Source organism: Lissotriton helveticus, chromosome 1_1 (assembly GCF_964261635.1).
Source record: "Lissotriton helveticus chromosome 1_1, aLisHel1.1, whole genome shotgun sequence".
NCBI lineage: Eukaryota > Metazoa > Chordata > Amphibia > Caudata > Salamandridae > Lissotriton > Lissotriton helveticus.
Window position 1 is genome coordinate 720,487,066 of NC_136057.1, and position 22,515 is coordinate 720,509,580.

A 22,515-nucleotide genomic window follows, 5' to 3' on the forward strand; every position below is an offset into this window, starting at 1 on the left:
GTTAAGGTTGTGTACCGATGCAGGCGGGATATCAGGTTTTTTGCCTGCACATGCACGGTACCGTTGTAGCATGACCAATGGTAAGTCTCTATCCATGTAGCGCTGCTGTTTCTTGGTGAGGGGAATTTTTCTCGGCAGGAAGGAGATTAAATCTGGCAGCCTATGCTACCGTCTAGTGGGCATGTTAACAATATCGGGGATGATATCGCTTATGCATTTCGACATCAATGACAATCCATGTTTCGAAATAGACAGACATGTTTGCAGCTTTTAGGAAAATAAGTTTATGTGCGCAGTATTTGATACTTGCACCAAAATTATTGGGAAGGCATGGTCTGGGATGGCTTGTGTTTATGCATTAATGGTAGTGTTGTCACTACTATAAGCGGTTGGTTTGATAAATAGGGGGGCCAAGGGGTGGCCCATTTATATTTAGTTTATCTGTAAAGATGGAAAGCAGGCACTGCGATATACGTGTAAAAAATTACGTAAGCTAACCATCCGGGCTTGGCATAGTGTGCTGCCCTAAGTGTGTTTTGCAGGCTAAAAAATACATGGTATGCACTTGCCATTCAATTTTGCAAAAAATGCATCGGTCACACCAGTAGGTTCACCTAAGGCAAGGGCATTCCCCGCAAGGCAGGTAGGGATCTCACATGGGAGTTACAGACAACTTCTGGGGGCCATAGAAAGAGCCTGACTGCTCAGCAGAATCTCAATGACCCTTAACGTCTTCTGATATAGGTTCATGAGGTAAAAAAAAAAAAAATGTACTCTGGAAGCAACATGCTAATTTCACACTGGATGTCTGGACTGAAAAGTCTTCTAGCTAGGCTGGTATTAACTATTTGTCCTACACTAGTGGACACTTTCTTTCTGAAATGATTTGCTGTCAGAGCCCTTGCTGTTTCCTGGAAGCCTCCAGGGTCCTTTCTTGCATATGTTGGATTGTGGGCATGAACCACAAGCATGAGCGCATACTAGCAGAATGATCTGCTTGGTAGCTAATATTAGCCTATGTTATTTCTCATTGCATTTAAAGAACAGTATTGCATTTCCTTTGATTGCTGGGGTCGTTTGTCTGAGCAATTTTGATTGTATATTGCATTTGCTTTAGAAAAATGTCAGTTTGAGCACATTCGCATTCTGCTATGAATGTTGCAGATCATGGTGGGTGACAATTTTTTAAAATGCTAGTAAGTGTTAATATTGACAAACATGCTGATCTTGAACTGTTGATACTGATAGTATTACTCCGACATTGTTTCCCATGTCTGTGTAAAGGTTCCATCTCATTAGTACGGGCTGTAACACTTCAATATAGCAATAAGCAACAGCTAGGTCCTTTGACGGCAAGGCAACATCTATTGCTGCATTTTTGTAACTTTTGAACGGTTTGAGCTAGACACAGTTTGTTTTGTAAAATTCCTGGGCTTCTTTATTGATGTCCTCCAGGCACTTGCAATATTTTATCCAAGCCATGGTTGCTGCTTATTTATCTTACGCAAGGAACAGCCATTGACATAAGTCAAATTTTGACACTCTAGAATTACTATCATTGGTGTCTGCTGAGGTGATAGTTAGAACAATCGGGGAACCATTCACGAATAGGGTATACCCCCTTCTCTTGGGGTCCTCCTGGGGATTAACGCACATCTAAGGATAGGGCTTGACGAGACTGTGAAAGCCAGTTTCCCAGGTCCCACATTCCTTTGCAAGCCAAAGCAGAAAGTCGAACAAGGGACTTATTTCATTGTGAAGGTAATCAACATCTGAGGTGCTGTTCACTATTCTAGGGGGGACATTGCACCAGTCCAAACGACATTTCATTGATGATAGGTTAAAGTCAACCTTATTAGAAAGCTATCCTAGTGGTAGCTGTATTGCGTGCAGCCTTCAGGCTAAGTCTTGAAGGAATGTAGAGCAGCTTGTTTTACCAGTCTATAATCTCATGAATGAGTAAATGAAAAGAGAACAGGTGTATAACAAATATATGTATTTGTTCTAAACACATCCCTTTAGTTCCTTTACGAGGCTAAAGGCAAGAAATTACAGTCAGTAAACTTATCTAACACACAAGTAAATTGGCACAATATACGTTGAGCCTATGATGAGATTAGAGGCGAATAATTACAGTCTGTAAATCTATATAGCACACAGTAATTTAGCACCATATACGTTCAGCTCTAGGGGTGTACCAAAGCCATATATCAATAAAGTGGTAGGGGAACCACAAATGGCATAGAGACAGGGCCTAGAGCCTGTAGAAAGACTACTTGGGGTCCTGATAATCCTACACACCCTGATGTCACACCTAAAAGGTGCCCAAGAGCCTAGTTGCGGCATCACATAGTTCTGGGGATGCGTGTGATCATGTCCGGTTGCCTAGGATGATATTTACCAGAAGCAAAGTGGCGAGCGAAAAAGGCTCTTGGGCCAGCTTACAGCCTGGCATAGTTAGGGCTGTGCTAATCCTTTTAGCTAAAGACTTTGATGCTGCACTGTTAAGTAGACTGTCTTGTCTTCACACATAGATCCTAGGCATAAAGACGTGGGTAGAAAACCAGGATTAAGAGGCGATGTCCTCGCCTGCAGCACAACTTTATTGTAGTAACAATGAATGTGAAAATAGGAAGCCAATTTTACAGCCTAGCATGGTTAGGGCGGTGCTGATCCTATGCTTAACGACATAGGTGCTGCACTGGCAAACAGACTGGCCTTTTCAAACCTAGACCCTATGGCCTAAAGGCGTGGGTGGAAAACCAGGAATAGGAGGTGATGTCCTGGTCTACAGCAGAATTTTAGTAGCCATAAATGTGCCATGGCACTGCCACTGGGTCACTGCCACTGGGTCACTGTACTGCACACGGGATATTATTCCTAATAAAGGTCATTCTACAGGGCACTCTCCGTAACACTAATTCAATCACAATACATGGAACACAAACTGAGGCTATGCTTAACATTTACTGTCGAAGTGTTAATGAGTAGTCATCTGGCGCTAATCTTATCTAAAACTTAGCAAGTGATGGTAATGTAAGACTAGCACGTGTACAGCAGTTATCGCCAGAAACACTAATGGTTTGTGTTTATCTTTTCCATTTATGTATGCCCGGGTCCATGGTGGATACCTGGAGCGCTCCACATCACAACAGCTGCAACAGGTGGACAGCCCAAGGGATGCTTACGTCAGTCACGGCTGGGTCCATGGCGGATATCTGAGGGGTGCTCCACACCGCAACATCAGCAGCGGGTGGACGTCAAAAGGGAAGCATACGTCGAGAAAGAGGACACCCAAGGGCCCAGGTAGTGCTGGCAGGTGTAAGTGCTACCCATTCCCTAAGGTGGAAGTGGGAATTGTCACCCAGGTTTTCTTGGTCTTTTCCTGGTTCTTGCAGTTTCTCAAACCTGTGACGCAGGGGAGGAACTCATCACCAGAAGTGGAGGAGCTACAACGTCCCAGCACAAGCAACAGGCTGGACGCGGGACAGGGAAGATCTGGTTTGGGGGTCTGTGCCTTGGTCAGTTCAGGAACTTCTTTCAGGGACTCTTAGCTCAGCAGCCCGACCCCCCGTCAGTGGTGATACTTCACCTAGGGGGAAATGACTTGGCCAAACTTGGGAGGCGAATACTCATTGATGAGTTCATCTCCACTGCGGGTGGGTCTCCAGGACTTGCCCGGGGGCACAGTAGTAGGGTCTCAACTTATCCCGCGGTGGCAGGGGCGAGGGGCGGACTCGGTCAGGGCGTTGAATCACTCGGTAAAGAGAATCAACACACAGTTGGACAAATTATTTCAAGCCCCCCCCGGTTGCAGACGATCCAACATGGGTCTATTTGGGGTGCATAATTCTACCTGGTGAGGGGAGTCCATTTGACGGAGGAAGGAAAGGTCCTGTGGTCTGATAATGTCGGGGCCTGGTTGGAGGGTTTTGCTATAGTGAGAACTTTCTAGGGTAGGTCAAGGCAGGGGGAGGCCAGATCGTCGGTTAACAATGCTGGCCTGTGGCGGTAAGGTCATGACCGGTGAGCACATATTTTAAGGTCTGAGGGGGCGGGCATCATCCTATGGAGGTTCCCGCCCAGGGGGAGGGGCCATTGGCCACTCCTAGAACTCCAGGGGCAAGGTAATTGATGCTTCAAAGGAGCGCGGGTCAGGAGTAGTCACGCTTTCCTTAGGCTGGTAGCCACCCCGCGCGCGCATACTCATGACGTCACCGGATGGCGCAGAGTAAGGGCCCTCCTTTAGTGGGTAAATGGAGTTCACGGCGTAGACCGGGCGATTACCGGAGCACGACTGCGCATGCGCACAGCTCTAGGTGAGGCGCAGCTTGTAGGACCTGACACCGGTTAGCGACCTTGCCATATGGCCAGAAATGTACAGAAATCAAGATGAGGATGTTAGATTCGGTTAGGAAACAACATGTATTAGAATTTTTGTTAAGGTTAGCCTCTCAAACTTGTTGATGATATTGTATCTAATGTCCTGCTGATTTTTGTATACATTGTTGACCATGCAATTAAAACCTTTTTAATTTCATATCTTAATAAATACGGCCGGGGGACTAGCCCCCGCCTTCCAAAGATAAAGAAGCCTCATGTTCATGTTTCTGGGTGTTGGGTGCCGGATTGGGGGGGGGGCGGCAGCCAGTCGCTGACCATGCGAGGTTTACCCTCAGGAACACCAAAGCTCTGCTGTGTTTCACCCGGAGATTCCACCTGCTGCATGCATTTGAAGTCTTCTGGTGAAATAGCAGGGGAAAACATTCAGAAATCAGCACAGTAAGACAGAGTCCCTGAAACTCATTATTTCTGTTATTTTATTTTATTTTATTTTAACGTCTTGTAGAGCGCCTGGTGACCCGAGGGCATCCCCGCGCTGTAATGATATTGATATCCAGATGGGCAGGGGAGAAGGAGAGGAAGAGAGGGGGAAGTTATTTTGGGAATAGAAGTGTTTTCAGTTTTTTTCTGAAAGTAAGATAGCTGGGTTCCAGTCTGAGAGTACGGGGGAGTGAATTCCATCCTGTGGAAGCTTTCACAGAGAAGCGTCGGCCTCCGGTGCGAGTCTTTTTAAATTTGGGGATGTTGGCAAGGTGTTCATTCTCGGACCGCAGGGATCTGGGAGCTATATACGGGGTTACCAGGTTGCTGAGAATCGGAGGGCCAGCTCCATTAATCAGTTTGAAGGCCGTGCACATGGCTTTAAATTCTACCCTTTGGCGAACCGGGAGCCAGTGGAGGGCTTTGATGGCGGGTTTAGCCGACACTCTGGAGGGCAGGTTCATCAGTAGTCGGGCTGCCGCGTTCTGTGTTCGCTGCATTTTATTCAGGGTGGCCTGTGGGGCTCCCAGGTAAACCATGTTACTGTAGTCCAACCGTGACAGTATTAGCCCTTGGACCAAGAGTTTCCTGGAGGCGGGAGGGAGTAGGGGGAGAATCTTGCGGGTGGTACGCATAAGCCCGAGGCAGGTTCCTGCAGTTTTGGCCGCTTGTGTTTTCATTGAGAGCTCGGGTTCTAGCCAGACTCCTAGGGTTTTAATTTCTTTTTTCGGGGTAGGAATTTCCCCGAGTACGTCTGGCCAGGCTGCTGGGGGGATGGTCACCCATTGCTTCCCCATGAGCATCACTTCGGTCTTGGACCCGTTTAATTTGAGTGATGATTCACACATCCATCGATGGATTTCCGTAAGGCAGATAGCCAAATTGTCTGGGTGGTCGTCTAGTTGGGATAGAGAGACGACCAGCTGTGTGTCATCCGCGTAGCTCACTATTTTGATGCCGAAGGGTGTCACTACGTCTTCAAGGGGGGCCATATAAGCATTAAAAAGCGTGGGGCTTAGGGATGATCCCTGGGGGACCCCGCTCGTGAGGGGGAGGATGGAGGAATGGTGATTGCTGTCCCATACCTGGAACGTGCGCCCGGCAAGGAAGGACTCTATCCACCTGAGCGCCATCCCGGTGAGTCCTGCTGCTGCCAGCCGTTGGAGGAGGACACGATGGTTGACTGTGTCGAAGGCTGCACTCAGGTCCAGGAGGATCACTGCCACTGACCCTCCTGAATCCAGAGTGCACCTTGCCTCCTCGATGACGGACAGAAGGGCGGTATCAGTGCCATGGCCCGGGCGAAACCCAGTTTGGGATTGGCGTAAGATGTTATTTACCTCGAGAAACTGAGACAATTGTCCGTTGACCAATTTCTCGGCTACTTTGCCAATACCAGGGAGGAGTGAGATTGGCCGATAGTTTGCCATGTCTGCTGGGTCTAGGTGTGGTTTTTTTAGGAGTGCTTTCACCACTGCGCTCTTCCAGCTATCGGGGACGGATCCTTGGGCAAGCGAGCTGTTAATAAGCTCTGTGATCGTGGGAACGATGACCGAGGCTACGGTTTTGAGGAATCTGATTGGTGCGGGATCCAGGGGTGATCCGCTTTTCATGTTAGCCAGGGTAGCATCTACCTCGTTGCAGGTTACTGCCCTAAATGTAGTTAGTTGGGGGCGCAGGCTGCTTCCTGCTAGGCTGGGGGGTGATTCAATGTCCATGTGACTAGGGGGACAGGGGGGGGGGAAGGGATACTAAAATTCGGGCAATTTTGTCATTAAAATAGGTGGCTAGTTCGTTGCTTCGGTCCACAGTGGGGGCATTAGAGGATGGAGTGGTTGGTACTTTCAGTAGCTCTTTTACGATTAGGAAGGATTCCCTAGCTAAGTTGGTAGATTCTCTTATCCGAGTGTCGTAATGGGAGGCTTTAGAGCGCTTAATGGTGGCTTTGTATACTCTGACTGAGTTCTGGTAGGCTTCCTTGCTGGCGTGCTGCCAGTCTTTCCTCCATAGTCTTTCGGCTTTCTTGCAATTTTTACGAAGTAGTCGAAGTTCTGGGGTATACCACGGGGCGGAACCTGGTTTCCCGTTTTTGTCCTCCCGGGTTCTAAATGGGAGTACGGAATCCAGGGAGGTGGTAATCCACCCACCTGTTATTTCCTAAGCTTCGAGGAACCCTGACAATGGTACATGTGGGGAGGTTAAAAAAAGTTACATTTTATAGGCCACTTGTAACGTGGGCCCAGGTAATAACCTTGAATTTGTAAAGCGCACAGCTACCTCCAAAGTGGTTTCCCGGCGCTGGGGGCCCTCGGGAAGATTAAGCGAGCTATTGCCCAGAGTCAAATGGGACTGGGCTAACCTGCCGCCGGCGATCGAACCGTGCACCCCATGGTCCGGAGTCAGGCACCCTGGCCTCTGCGCCACACTTCTTCCACTTTTCACTTACGGAGGCTCGGTGGTAATAGCAGGATAATAGAGGTGCTAAGTGTTGTAAATTGTAGTATTTTGCTGTAAAAAACACAATATCGAATTGCAAACTTCCTAGCATTAAGGTTCAGGATTTAGCCACAGAAGCAGTCTTGTGCAGGCGTTGCTTACAAAGGCCTGTTGGATTGGAGCTGGATTTCTGTGGTAAATGTTAACACAAGAACAATATGCCACTGAAAATGTGTGCATCGTGCATTTTATATGTTGTGATAGTCCTAAACGTAATCTAAGAGTGAGCAAGATAATTGTGGTGAACATTGTGAGAACAACTATTTGGTTTTAAATTAGAATACCATCAAAACTTTTCTGATAGAAATTGACATCTATGGCTTCACATGCGTCAGTGAAAATACTCCTTTGTTCGGGCTCACATAGAGGATTAGAGACAGTGACAACTTTTTCAGGCTGTAAAGTAAACAACTTGCAAATATTTTCTACAAATTATCTGCCAATATTTGCATGCACATGGTGTATCTTACATATAAATGCGGTTTACAACTAACAAAGGTTAGGGAAAATATTCATGGCCATAAACCACAAAGTTTCAGTAAACTGGTTTAACAATAATCAAATTAATCATTCCAAGAACCAAATGAAGCAAAAACCTTCAATGGACCATAATCAGCTAACGCTTTTGTGCTACAGAATGCGACAATTCAGGACAGAAACTCGTATTCTCCTACTGGAAGCAATTACCTGTCAGGATTGAACCTAGAGCTCAAAAACCCGATACAATCAAATTTGATTTAGGAGAATAGACTAGCAGTGTAATTCTTACCTCTGAATGGGCCTTTTCTTCTGCCTGCAATGAAAAATAAGACGTGAGACTTTATGATAACACTGAATAAAGGACAGCTAATGACGGTGCAAGGCAGGAAACTGACTGGCACTCTTAAATACAAATCCTTTTCAGATTTCCGGTTGGATTTAACAGCAGAATTAAAAGGTATAATATCCGATTGCCGCTTCTACTGCCAGGCGACTGCTTGTAACTGGAGTTCGACCCTGCAGAGTTGCGGCTCCATTTTACAAGCAAGGTGGTCATGCTATAGAGGTAGGCAACACATTCCATCCTTACATTACAGCAGGAATTCCTGGAAGGCACTAATAAAGTAAATCTGTTTGCAAAATTATGTTTATAACTGCAAATGCCTTTGTTAATAAGCCTAAATATCTCATTTAAAATGCAATTAAAAGAAAACGATCTTGGTGAAATGCTGTGCTCACATATTGTTCCAATAAATACTTGTCCCCAATATTTTACAAATTCAACATTTTGGTGTGTCAAGATATGTGGGAGCTTTACCCCTATCCTCAAATTATACTGTTGTTCAGCTGTAGCAGATTTCCAACACTATTGCATGTGCACATAATATGGATTATGGAAAATAATATCCCTTGCTTTTTAACGAATATTTTTTAATTTATTTGAAGGTGTTCTCTACCACTTTTAAACAAAATAACTAATTCATCAAGATAACTATTTAAACATATTTGTCAAGGATCCTCTGTCTTTCAATCTATAAATTTAAAGAGATGGCCCCAACTTATGTTAATTTTTTTTTAAATTTCATGTAGTTCAAAACTATCCCTTACTTTCATGCTCAAACCAAATAAAGGCAGTGTCTTCCCAGTAGGGGCATGCTGCATCTATTCTGTCCTCTTTATCTATGCCCCCTACATCCATTAGACCAAGCTTGGTCCACACTCATTGTTTCAACATTTAAACATATCCACTATACTTATACTGACTTTAATGATTCACCTATGGACTCCTTTTATATGATCAATCCTAAATCATCAATTTGTACAGTCTTAATTTCATGATCATTTGTGATGTCATCTTTTTTCTTTATATTTTAGATTATACAATCCTCACAGAAAATCAATTACATGCTGTTATTCTTCACTGCATCTCTTCTTGTACAATCAGTGCAAGGTATCAATCCATCTCGCTTCTCCGTTGCCAAACCGAACGGCATCCTTAAGAATTTGTAGGTACCAAAGGGCGTGGTAAAAGCTGTGAGAGTTTGTGAATCAGAGTGCAATGTTAGGTCTAATACAGAAAAGAATGAGGCACCATTTATTACGGATAACATTTAATTAATTTTGGGAAGCGGGTTCCTGTCTACCCAAATGTTGGCGTTTAGACTTCCCAAGTCCACACACATGCAGATGTCATTACTCTCTTTTTTAGAAGTTATAGCAATAGGGGCCAACCATTCAGAATTTTCCACAGCCTGAATAATGCCTTGCTTCTCTAGTTTCTTTTTTTTGCAGGTTCACGCATCACCAAAGGAATGGACCTGGTCTTGTGTGCAACCGAAACTGCATCATTTTTGAGTTTTATTTTCTGCAAATCGTTTTTTAACAAACCAACGTTTTCCATGAAGACTTCTAGAAATTCAGATGGATGATTAGTTTCTAACACCTAGAATTGTACTAGGTGTAAAACAGTCTTTCCTCTTAGAAATAACGAGTGACAGGAAATCTTATTTTTAGCTTGAAAGTTTGAGCAATGCTAATTTCAGAAAATCTTCACCAGTCTTTCTGTGATGCCAGCACAATCATTTTTACTAAGCTATTGGATTACTTATACATTGTTTATACTGCATATATACAAAAGTTCTTTAGCAACATTTTCTTCCCTGTAAATGGGTTGTCAATATCTCATTTCTGTAGACAAGGAGAATTTGAACACATAACAGATATTACTCTTTTCTTATTTTCCCTCGTTAACCAGTGTCCAGGTTCATTTTAGTGACAATTAGTTTAATATATTTCTCTTTCATTTGCAAACATGTGTTTATAGGGAATAATTTATTTAAGTCTTCATTTTCGAAATTAATCTCAATCTCCTTTATGTGAGAGGTACGCACACAGTCGACATGTGTAAAAAATCCCATCTCAAAGTATGCAATGTCCAAATGTGAAGATATTATTGAATAATGATGACTAAGAAGACACATTGAGATGTCCAAATTGTGTCCATTACTTGGTGCACTTAGTTGATAATTCATCATACCACCAACCCAGCCGGACACAGTACTATCTTTGCAGACAAGAGCCTCTTACTGCTCCTGTAGAGACCACAAAATGGTTATGTTGGCACATCTAGGGGGAATGTTACACATTATCTTGTTTTTTATTATCAAGAAAACTAGTTCATGGGGGAGTAGTCAATCTAGGGAAAGGTTCTGTATTGCTTTGTAGATAAATGATTAGATTCTCTGCTTTAGAGTTTATAACATTTTGAAAAGCATATGGCATCCATGATGTCTCAGAATAATTCTCAAACTAAGTTCTGCTAAAACTGAATTAATTCTAATTAGGAAGGAACTGGAGTCTAAACCTAACAAACAGTGGCTTTCAACATTAGGTATGAAGGTATGTCACCTATTACAGCCAAGGAATTGAAATCCCTGGGTTTCTGGATAGATTCCCATTCGTCTTTTGCCTACCATGTTGAATAAACTACATCTGAAGCCTGAGCCACTTTGTATACAATTAAGAAGCTCAAAACATTACTCTTGTCCAAAGACTTCTGACAGACAGTATTATGCATGGACCTATCCAAAGTGGACTACGAAGATTCTTTCCTGGCTAGCACTGCTGAAACCATATTAATTCCCATGACTCACTTTTCCCTGTTGAGCGTAAATTAATTTCAATTAACTTATTTACTTGAGTAAAATAAATTCACTTCCTTGGCACTCTTTCTGTTTTCCCATCCTGTGTCAATCACCTTCCCCTTATCTATCATCTGTTCATCTTTATCTTCTTTCTCATTTTTTAACTCACCCACATGGTTTCCCTTAATCTCCTAATTCTAATGCGTCGTGCCCCCTATGCTTTGATTCTCTCCTAATCTACTTCCTGCCACTTTCTCTCTCCTTCTCTATCATAGTCTCTCTGCTAGTACCCTATTGGAAACATCAATTCTTTCTGTCTACTGTTGCTGTTCAGTTCTTTTGTCCATCATTTAATTTTTTTAAAGCATTGAAGTTAAAACATGACTTCACCATGGTTCTATTACCTGTCCTTTAAAATCTTTGGGTGGAATATATATGGTTCAATTTAAGGAAAGAAAGCTTACAAATCTAGTATTTGGTGTAGACCACCCTTCATTTACAATGGATTTAAACCACACTGCTTGATACTGTTAGTTCTGGATCGATAACACAACTGTCTGTTAAACCTTGTGTTATGAATTCTTTAAAATATACATAAAATGTGTTTTGTCTCCACACAGAGCAGTGCACTCCTCTCACCTGATGATGCTATGGTCTGTTTGGTGTATTATTCCACTTTCTAAATTATGCTTGCTTTACAATGCTTATGGCACTATTTTAAGTATTAAAAGTTGACTGAAGCATCACCAATTAAATTATTCAAATTGTGCATGCATTCTAATCAGAAAGCAATTCTTTTTTAATATTTGTTTCTTCATGAAGACACTCTTTTTTAACTGTTTTGGTATGGGGATGTGTGTTTTCCTGAATTCACTACTGTTCTGTCCTCTCTCTGTCTTTCCTATTGATTCATTATTTATTTTTATTTCATATTGATTTTCCCTAGGCAATATGTCCGGATTTAATGAGCCAACACACTCAATTTAAGGTATTCACAAATGCTGTTTCCATTAGAGTCAGACCCATAAACGTTGCTACTGCTTGTTTTTATATTGTGGTTGAAAACGGTGGAAATGATAGGATTTATTTCCCTCTCTTTGAAATGTGATTCAATAATACAAATCAAAAGTAACGAGAAGTTTTGTGGGGGAAAATCTTAAAAGTGGATGCATTTTAGTAGCTAGTAAAAGACAATATTTTAGTATATACCATCCATAGCTGCAGCCGTAGAACACTTTATGATCGAGTCAATGTCTCACCAGTATCACATGTGATATTTGTCTGTGGAGTATGCTCTTATATCCAATTTCCACTGACCAATAAACTGTATTGCACACTATACAACTTTTTAACATAGATTACCTATATTAAGTGAGCAACAAATTGCTTATTTGCCCACCCCTAGTCTTCCTTCCCCTTATGGTTTTTTGACATAGTATCAAAAATATAACAAATGGAAATTATCCATGTAATAGTGAGTTACACATAATACATTCGATATATTTATGATTCGAGAATTACATGAAAATATGAATTTACCCATCATAATTCAAGAGTAAATCATAGTAACGTATATTTATGGTGGATATAGCTGTAGCTTTGAGACCAACATATGTAGTGAGTAAATGATTAAATGCTAGTCAGTGCTTATGTTTGGCCAAAGTGGTTGCATGAAAGACTCAAGAATGTAGAATCATTTAAACATTTCCTTGCCTTTCAGAATGGCAATTTCAAACAAAAGTACTCACAGTTGAGTAGAGAGAAGAAGTGCTGGAAACCAGTGATAGGGAGGATCCATGCACTATGAAGGAGAGAAAGGTTTTTAATTTGAGTAGTGAGTTTAGCATTGAGACAGAACACTTTAACAACACAGAAAGAATAATAATGTACTTTTCAGATGTGTGATTACTATGAACCTGCCTAGGAAATCATAACAATAAAAACCCATGTGTTCCAGTGTAATCAAAGTGATCCCAGAACATGTCCAACAGAATGCTTCAAAAGAAACAATGGACCTGTGAACATGTTTCATCTTGCGAACTGAAGTATAATAATAGACCATACATCAATACCTTTTAGGTTTGGTGGTTGACAAGACCTTTTGAGTTTACAATATACATATAATACACTTAAGTATAAGGGCTTGCTTACAGTCAGCCCCATTCAGCTACTGGTTTGCTGCAATGGAGTTCATATTTTACTTCTGCTTGTCACAGCAAAAAGAAAGAGGCATAGCTCAAACCACTTAGATCACTTGTTCCTTTCTGTATGAATGATGGCATTCTGCCCACTGGCCAGGCACAATGTTGTCATCCACACAGAAAATATCCCCATACCTGTCAGCAAGGGACTGGTGGGCCAATGTGTTTTTTTGAAAGAATAGTTTTCTCTCCTTCGATTTTCTTTTTTTACTTTTTGAGGGCCATGGCAGCTCCCCAGACATGGCTGCAGCGCATCACCCTCAATTTACATTGCATCATCTCCCCCTAAGCAAGTGTGAGCAAGAACAGGTAGCCATCTTTGAATTTTTTTGTTACATTTTATTATAAAAACTTTTAAAAGAGGTCCGTGTCTGTACGCAAATAAAAGGGCATACATAGCCATCCATATATGATAATTTTTTCTAGACTTTATTATGAATACATTAAGAAAAGGCTGCACATGTGTACACTCACGTATGCACATAAGGGTGGCCATTTAAAAAAAAAAATGTAATAAGGGATTCTGCACAGAGGTAAACCTTGAACAGTCCTTCTACTGTATTTCACATGGGGTTTAACATTGAGGAAACAGTTAGATACCTGCTGCCATTCAAGATGCTATACTGAAGATGATAAATAAAGAAATGAAGCCATGCCTTTATCATTGTATTGATTTTGCATGCAGCATTATTATAATTATATGAACTACTACAGACAAATTTACTGGCATGAAAGACCGTAATATAATAATTGGGTTTGCTCAAAAAGGTTGTTATCATGGTGAGGGATGTTTTGTGAAATTCCTATTTCCCATTAGGCTCGGTGGGGTTCAATGAATTAAACACCCATTGCTAACATCTGATGTTTTGTGTTCAACCACAGCATAGGCAACTCAGTATTTTACATTCCAAACTTGATGTGTTACACGTTATTACCATTGCTTAATAATAAAATGTGTCATTTACACTACTTCAAACAGCAAGAACTGTGGCTATAAGGAGCAAACAAAAACTGGTTATGGTTATTACTGTACGATTCAAAGAATGATGTATTTAAACATTCCAAAGAATTTATTTATATTGTGTTTCCTGCATTTGTCTCTCCTCATAAAATCAAGTTGAGTTTAGTGTACCAGTTATGCTTACCTTCTTCCATGCTGTCTCTGAAAGACCCAGAATGGCTGATGGCTCTGGGCTTCTCATCCAAGGATGTGGCACTGCCACCTAGATGAGAATCTTCATACAGTTCAAAGGAAGAGTCTTGCGCAGGGATGCTGTTGGAACGCATCATGCTGGCTCCAGGAAGATTAAACTGAGACAGACTGGTGGGGCTCACTGTAATAAAATTTCAAAAGGTTTTCATAATTCAGGATATTATTGAATGACATTTCAGTTCATAAAATGTAAATCAATATATCTGGGCTCCTTGGTAACAAAGATTTGTAAAGAAAAAGATCGTATTGACTCTTTCAATGTTGTGTGAAAAATATCATGTTTCACACTTTTGTCCTTTTTCAGAATTTAACATTTGCCCCTTGCTGAAAGTGGTTCAGTATCACTTGTTGATGACCTGTGACATTAGCTAGATAAAGAATCATTGACAGCTCCCTTTAACCCCTATGATTAAATACATTCTTAGGGTTTAGGCCTATAATGGGTGTACTCATTTCACCAATGTCCTCTCTAATGAAACGGATAATTACAAACTAGGTGATCCAAAAGATACACTTTTATGGATGACAAACATCTGATCAACCGGACAATCTGCCAGTAAACGTTAAAGTGATGAAACATAGATTCACGTGGAATGGTATTCCGCCAATTGCTCTAACTGTCTAACAATGTCCATCATCCCTAGTAAACAAACACCAATAACCTCGTTCCCCTTCCAAGTGACATCAGGCTGAAAACTCTGGGGATCATGGACTTTAGACTTTTTTCACCACATTAACTGACAATTGTCTTTACCTTTTCGACACGCAATCCAAGGATATTGTCTACCTTCACTAATATGATATTTTAAGTTGTCATTTGCCACACATTTTTATTTGTCACAAAGTGGGGTGAGGTGGCTTAAGTACATTTGTTTGGCTCTAATAAAACCAAAAACAAATGGGTAAATAGAGATGATCAGGTAAGCATGTCCACTAAATGAGAATATCAGAGCAGCGGTTTGAATATTTTTGTTGGATTAGGGTGCATTTCTTTGAAAGCATTTCTATGTTCCTTTAAATTTCCCTAAAATTATCTTGCAAATATTTGTAACTCATACAGACTTGCAATAAATGTGAAGCTGAATGATATTTGAAAGAGTTCATGTAACTAAACTGAATACTGAGCCTTAGCTAAAGACTATTGTTAGACCTGGCACCATTGGCGTGGGTCTCCCATCTATTTTTGCTGTTGCCTCATTTGTTTTTGATGGTGTTAGATGCGTTGGGCACTGTGCCACTGCTGTCCAGTGCCACAGTGCAAGTGCTCCTTACTGTAAATTAATGTATTAATCAGTGGTTCCATGATTGGCTAGTTTGGTTTACCTGTCAGACCCTAGTATAGTGCACCAGGAGGGGCCAGGGCTTGTAAACCAAATGCTGCTGGTGGGCTTGCAGCACTGGTTGTACCACCCACAGAAGCAGCCTGTAATAGTGTGTCTAAGGTTTGCCATTGCAGAGCCTCTGTGCAGTCTGGCCCTGTCATGCTGACTGGGCAAGTGAACCCCCTTGCCAGTTCCTAAACCTTCCCTTTCCTTCATATCAGACACCCCTAGGGTAGGCCCAAGGGCAGGGTGCATTGTAAGTATAAGGTAGGGCATGCCCTGGTGTGTGTGGCATGTCCTAATAGTGAAGTACATCCATGTTTTTGTTTCATTATTGCAAGGCTACCTGTTCTCCATAGGCCAGAATGGGCAGTTAGATTATTACATTTTATAATCCTAACTGACTCAGGGAACATGGTAGAAATTTGAGTTTAGTATGCCTGAACTCAGAATGATAAGATACCTCTTTTAGTGAAGTTGGTTTTAACATTCTGTTTTTGAAAATGCCTATTTTAGAAAGCAGGTATTTTCTTGTCTAACCTTCCAAACCTGCCTCTGCTAGGTTGTGTATTTCTTGTCTGGTGTTTTTGAGTGACAGGGCTGGGGGGTTCCAGGAGACTGAATGAGTCAGCCCAGTGGTGAATACAGAGATCTGCATCTAGATGGGTGGGAGGAGTTGCACCTGGGACCTGAATAGGGCTGTGCCTGCCTTCCACAATGCTGGTTCCACCACCTTGGGGGCAGTTGATGTCTCTGCCCTGTACAGTGAAAGGAGAGGAGGAATCAAGTCAACAAAGTGCTCCAGGGCTGTGCTTTCCCTCACAATGCTGGCTCCACCTCCTGTGAGGCATCTGATGTTTCTGCTCTGCACTGTGAAAGGAAAGAAGGAGTCATGTAAACAGAGTGCTCCAGAACTGGTTTGGACTGGGCAAAGGCCCATCTGCCATCAGAGGACAAACGATTGTGGGGAATAAATATTGGGACCCTGATCCCAAGAAATTAGATTACTTTTGGACTACAAGAAGAAACCTTTGCTGAGGAGAGGAACCTGAAGAAACTGAGGAGAGACTATCCCTAAACTGAAGTGCTGCTTGGGGGATTGGCCTGCAGTGTTTTCCTGACTGCCAAAGAAAGGAGAAAGAACTTTCTGTGCTTTATTTTCAACTTGTGAAGGATCTCCAAGGGCTTGGAACAGAGCTTGCCTCCTGCTAAAGTCTCAGGGACAACAAACGTCAAACCCCAGCTCCCCAGAGTTCTTTGGAAGTGCCTGCTGCTGTTTTGGGCCTTCTGAGGGACTGCGTGTTGCAAGGAGTTGGAAGCCCGACTCAAGAGAAAGAAGTGTGTCGCCGTTGCAGGCGCTGCCGTCGCAACTCTGAAGGAGGGTGTCGCCGATGTAGCTGATGCATTGCACCGCATCAAGAGAAGCGTCTTGCAATGAAGAGGAAGCGTGTCGCCGTCGCTGCTGCTGCCGTCGCATCTTGGATGTCGCCGCTGTCGCTGTCGCACTGCACTGCATCGAGAAAAGCGCCTCGCATCCACGGAGAAGCGTGGGGCCATCGGAGCTGCTGCCGTCGCATCTTGGATGTCGCCGCTGTAGTTGTCGCATTGCACGGAAACGTCTCGCAAACATCGGAGAAGAATGCCGCAACCCAGGCTGTTGTCGTCGCATTGCTGAACAAGGGTGTCGCCACAGCAGTTGATGCATCGAACCGAGACTTCTCGCATCATCGGAGAAGCGTGCCGCATCTGGAAGATCTTCACATCTTTATTTCTTTGCACCGGAACTTTGCCGCATTTCCATCGCTGCAATACTTTTGTTGTGGAAGCGTCACGCATCGTAAGGTATATTGACTTAAAGTGTCACATCTTGAGAACTGAACTGAACTATGCTAAAACTACCATTTTAAGTATAGTATTGTGGTTTTGTGTCCTTTGTGATCTTGTGTTAAGTCTATATAAAGAATACTTATTTTTAATATACAACTGTGTGGTGTCCATCTGTAGTGTTGTCACTGGGTTACTGTATGTGGTCACAAATGCCTTACACACTGCCTCTGAGATAAGCCTGTCTGCTCATGCCAAGCTACCAAAGGGGTGAGCAGGCTTTATTTTAGGAGTGCACCCCATTACCCTGCCTAGAGGCAAGGGTTCCTATTTGTCACAAGTACCTACATGTGCCAACTAGAGACCTCCAAACCTAACAACTATTAAGAGGCCAACAAGTGCAAGTGTAGTCCCTGTTCTATTTGAAATTCCACATCCATCAGACTTCACGAAAAGTAACCTGCTCATATTAAAGATGCCTCCAAGGGAACAAAAAAGGAGAAAAAGAGCCTCCTTCTCAGACCTATACTCAAAGTATCAGAAGAGAGTATGTGGAGTGAGGGCAAACTGCTGTACAGGTATCAACTATGGGATAAATGGGGGATATAATAATTTACAGCATTTCAAGAACAGTTCACAATCACTAAACATGGTTTCCTGAAATATTGGCACATATGATGTTTCTCATCTTCAGATGCATATGCAAGAGAGTACATGAAGAATGATGGACATAATTGCTTTCAGTACTAACAAATTTTAAAAATGGATACGAAAACTTGGTTAATGTATGCCACTTCTAACATACTCAAATATTAGTTTCAGTACTACTGCCCAATTTATGAACTCTTCTTTGCACCCACAAAAATACAAACTTAGTGGAAGGTAAAGTCAGAATCTCATTTTTGACCATAACGGGCTAGTGAAGAACCTGGGAGAATACATGTCTGCTGTATGCCCAAGAACAAAGACTATTGGATGGGTATTTTATTATTGGGGACGCGCCTTGACCAGAGAATATGCCCAGATACAATCACCATTTTTTTATGTTAATAATAATTAAGTAAATATATGGTCATCTTGGCTATGATTGTGGATTGATTTACTACGTCTAAGGAATGGAAATAAATGATCAACTCTTATTGGGATATACTATTATGAACAGACACTCACTAAAATAATGGAGATCGTTTGAGAAGTTCAAATACATTTTGTCTAGATTTAAGATGCACATCCCTGTAAAATTATAATGAGAACATAAGCTTTTGAGCTACTGACATGCAGTATTTGAGAGAAACCGGCGGGAATTAGAGAAGAAAGACAATGAAATTCCTCAGGGAATAAATCTGGCAGATATGATGGATTATTGGTTGTCTGGTGAGTGATTTCTTGTATTGTGGTGTTGCACTATTACATCTCAGACTATGTTAAAATAAATAAATGCAATTGTTGTGTGCACTGATCTGTTGGGAAAAGTTAAAATAACATAAAATGAAATAAAATAAAATAAAATAAAAATAAAATAGCTATTTGCCTGCAAGCCAATGTAAAAGTTTGCTCTCAGAAAATGTTATTTCAAGCGAACCGGGTGAGTAAAATATAAAGTTATGCACTACTTGCATCATTCAAAAAAATTCGCTGGTTAAATGTTTATCTGCATGTTGATTTTTTAAATATGTAGAGTGACATTTTACTGGGAAGTTGCATTCTAAAATCACTAGAGAAATCAGTATGGGTGAGTTGATATTTTTAAACTATTATATTTATTTATAAAGATCAAGTGAGAGAATTGTATTTGACTATTGTTGTTTTTTTGGTCAGTGTCTTGGTTTATGGTCATCTATGAATCTATTCATCTGCCGCTTAACTGGAGACTAAACAGAACTTTCACCTGGTCTTCATATATCAATATAGTGATTGACCCAACTTGGCTTCTTTTTACATCAAATTGTAAATCAGACAGCTGCACAGTACCACAGTGCTGCATTTTGGTTGAATATTAGTCAGTCACTATCTTTCCAGCTATTTCATAGCTAATGCCTCAGACAAAACTCATAAAAAAATATTTCATCAATACCATCGCATCGAAGCGTGCTATAATTGCCTCTCAGGAACAGACTAAAATCTGCTTGCAGTACAATCATGGAAACATGGTCAAAATATGCCTATGTTAACCCCATTTTTAGAAAACACAATTGTAATGCTTCTCTGTTCATTCCTTTCCAACAACGTTTTATAGCACAAGTGTTAGAACTGATGGATATTAGCAAGACATCAATTTCATCTTTGTACATCTGACCGAGAATCTGACACAGTAAAAATGCAGGGGCACCATTACCCAGAGAAGTACTAAATGTATCCCTCATGACAGATTAAATCCCCAAAGAATTTATAAATCATTGATCAAATACTATTGAAAAACTCTTCTTAGATGCAAGGACCCTGCCAATTCTAAACCAATCTCGTTAATTTCATATCTTTCAAAAATCTTAAAGAAAACATTAACACTACAATTACAAAGCATGGTCAAAATATCCAATCTGATACATCCGGCACAAGCTGGTGTCAGGCCACAGGTGGGGTCAGAATCAGTCATAGTACCAGCTATCAATGATCCTAGGAAGGTAGTAGACAGTGATAGAATTGGAGTCATACTATTATTAGACATTAGTACAGAATTTGATACCTTCTATAATAATGTAGTCTTAAACATTTGAGCAAATTACATTACATTAATGTTAAAGCCTTTGATTGGCTCTTCCCTGTTCATCAGACAGAACACATGCAGCCCTTATGGGGCATTTACATAGGCTTTCTAGCCAGTTAACTGGGGTGGGCCCACCAAGTCCCCATCATAACCATTAATTTTTAATCTTTATGTTCACTCCCAAGCATTCTTTCCTCAAAAATGTAGTCCTTATTTTTCTCTAGCCGACACTCAATATATCATTAACCACTCCCTACAAAAAGATGTTCCATAAGAAATATCACAAATGCCTTCCAAAAAGTGCAGCCTTGGATGTCCACCCTCGCCTTACAATTAAACCCATGTGAGGCTGAACTTTTGGTGTTTGTTAGAAATGGGGGTCTCTATTTGGCAATGGTTTGCACATTTGTCCAAATAGGGACTCTTGCTTCTAATCAGGGAAAGGGGGATACACTCCTAAAATAACCACTGCTCACCCCCCCCTTGGTAGCTTGGCACGAGCAGGCAGGCTTATTTCAGTGGCAGGGTGTTAAGCATTTGTGAAAACATACATTAATACAGTGAAAACACTACAGATGGACACCACACCAGATTAGAAAATTAAGTAATCTTTACTAGACTTAACACAAGACCAAACAACAAAAATCCGCAATACAGTATCAAGAATACAACTTTAAAATGGTCAAAATAGCTTAGTTTAAAGTAGATGGTAAATGCAACACTTTATTCTCAAAGTACCTTAGATGCGTCACGAAAAGCAAACAAAAAGGGTCGCAGGGAAGGTGATACGCCGTTCCTTACACTCGGAGGAGTGGATACATCGGTTCCTTACTGCTGTGCAGGGGAGTTGATGCGCCACTTCCTTATGGCGTGGGGAGTTGGTGCTTGGTTTCTTACTGCATCCTGGTACGATACGACAAGATGGAACCTTGATGCGATGCGACGATCCGGTGCGATGCTACAAAATAGCATCTTTGATGCAATGCGACAACTTGCATGTGATGCGTGCACGCCCGACGGCAGTGAGGCGAGCTCTTAAGTCGCAGCAGGCCCTGCAACACGCTTCTCTGGTGAGGCGACGGCAACCTCTGCGGCAGCGACACACTTCTCCGGTGGCGGCATGCTTCTTCGGCGATGTGTCAGCAAACAGCTGCGGCACGCTTCTTCGGTGATGCGACGGCAACAGCTGCGGTGATGACACGCTTCTTCCTCGTTGTGTCGTGCTTCCAGATCCCAGCGACACGCAGTCTCTAGAGGTCCCAAAAATAGCAGCAGGCACCTCACTGCAGCTAGAATTCCCAGCAAGGAAATTCAGGGGAGCTGGAAGTGAAGTCTTTGTGCCTCTGAGACTTCAGAACTAAAGGCAAGCTCAGCTTCAAGCCCTTGGAGATCTTCCTCAAGATGACAAAGTACACACAAAGTTCCTTTTCTCCTTTCCTTGGCAGCAAGTAACCACTGGAGGCCAACTCCAAACAGCACACATCACAGGGGCAGTCTCCTACAGCAGCTTCCTTGGTTTCTCTCCTTGGCAATGGTTTGTCTTGATTCCCAGAAGTGATCTAAAGTTCCGGGGTCTGGGCTCCAATATTTATACTACTAAATCCTGTGTTCTCTGAAGGCAGAGAGTGTCTGCGCCAGTTCTCATCAGACTGCTGGAGCCAAAGTCCTCTCCAGCCCCCTGTCACTCACAAACCAGACATGGAATACACAAACCTAGCAGAGGCGTACTGAATGGTTAGGCAAGAAAAAAACTACTTTCTAAAAGTGGTATCTTCAAACGCAGAATGTAAAAATCACCCACACTAAAAGATGTATTTTAGCATTCTGAGTTCAGGCATACTAAACTCGTTTTTCTACCTTGTTCCCTGGGTCAGTTAGGATTATAAGATGTTATAGTCAACCTGCCCAGTCTGGCCTATGGGAGCAGGTAGCCTTGCAATAGTGAAAAACGAAATTGGCTGTAATTCACTATCAAAACATGCCACACACCTCAGGGCATGTCCTACCTTTCACATACAATGCACCCTGCGCATATACCTTGGGCCTTCCTTAGGGGTGACTAACATGTAGAAAAGGGATGGTTGAGGGACTGGCAAGTGGGTGCACTTGCCAAGTCGACATGGCAGTCCTAGACTGCACACAGGCCTGAGCCATATTTTATAAGCTGATTCTGGGGGTGGCACAACCAGTGCTGCAAGCCCACCAGGAGCATTTGATTTACAGGCCCTGGGCACACTTGGTGCACTGTACTAGGGTCTTACAAGTAAATCAAATAGCCAATCATGTCACTAATCCATTACAACAATTT

At 42.1% G+C, this 22,515-nt stretch overlaps 1 protein-coding gene across 2 annotated transcripts in view; it reads right to left on the minus strand.

Annotated features, from left to right (window-relative positions):
• Nucleotides 1-22,515, minus strand: part of NAV3 (neuron navigator 3) — a 1,248,418-nt gene that overhangs the window by 290,912 nt on the left and 934,991 nt on the right. For both annotated transcript variants that reach the window (XM_078674251.1, XM_078674250.1), the window contains exons 19-21: nt 14,290-14,478; nt 12,692-12,744; nt 8,090-8,113 (exon numbers count right to left, since the gene is read on the minus strand). In XM_078674251.1, coding sequence (XP_078530377.1) covers nt 8,090-8,113; nt 12,692-12,744; nt 14,290-14,478 — 266 coding nt within the window. The remainder of the gene's footprint in view (nt 1-8,089; nt 8,114-12,691; nt 12,745-14,289; nt 14,479-22,515) is intronic.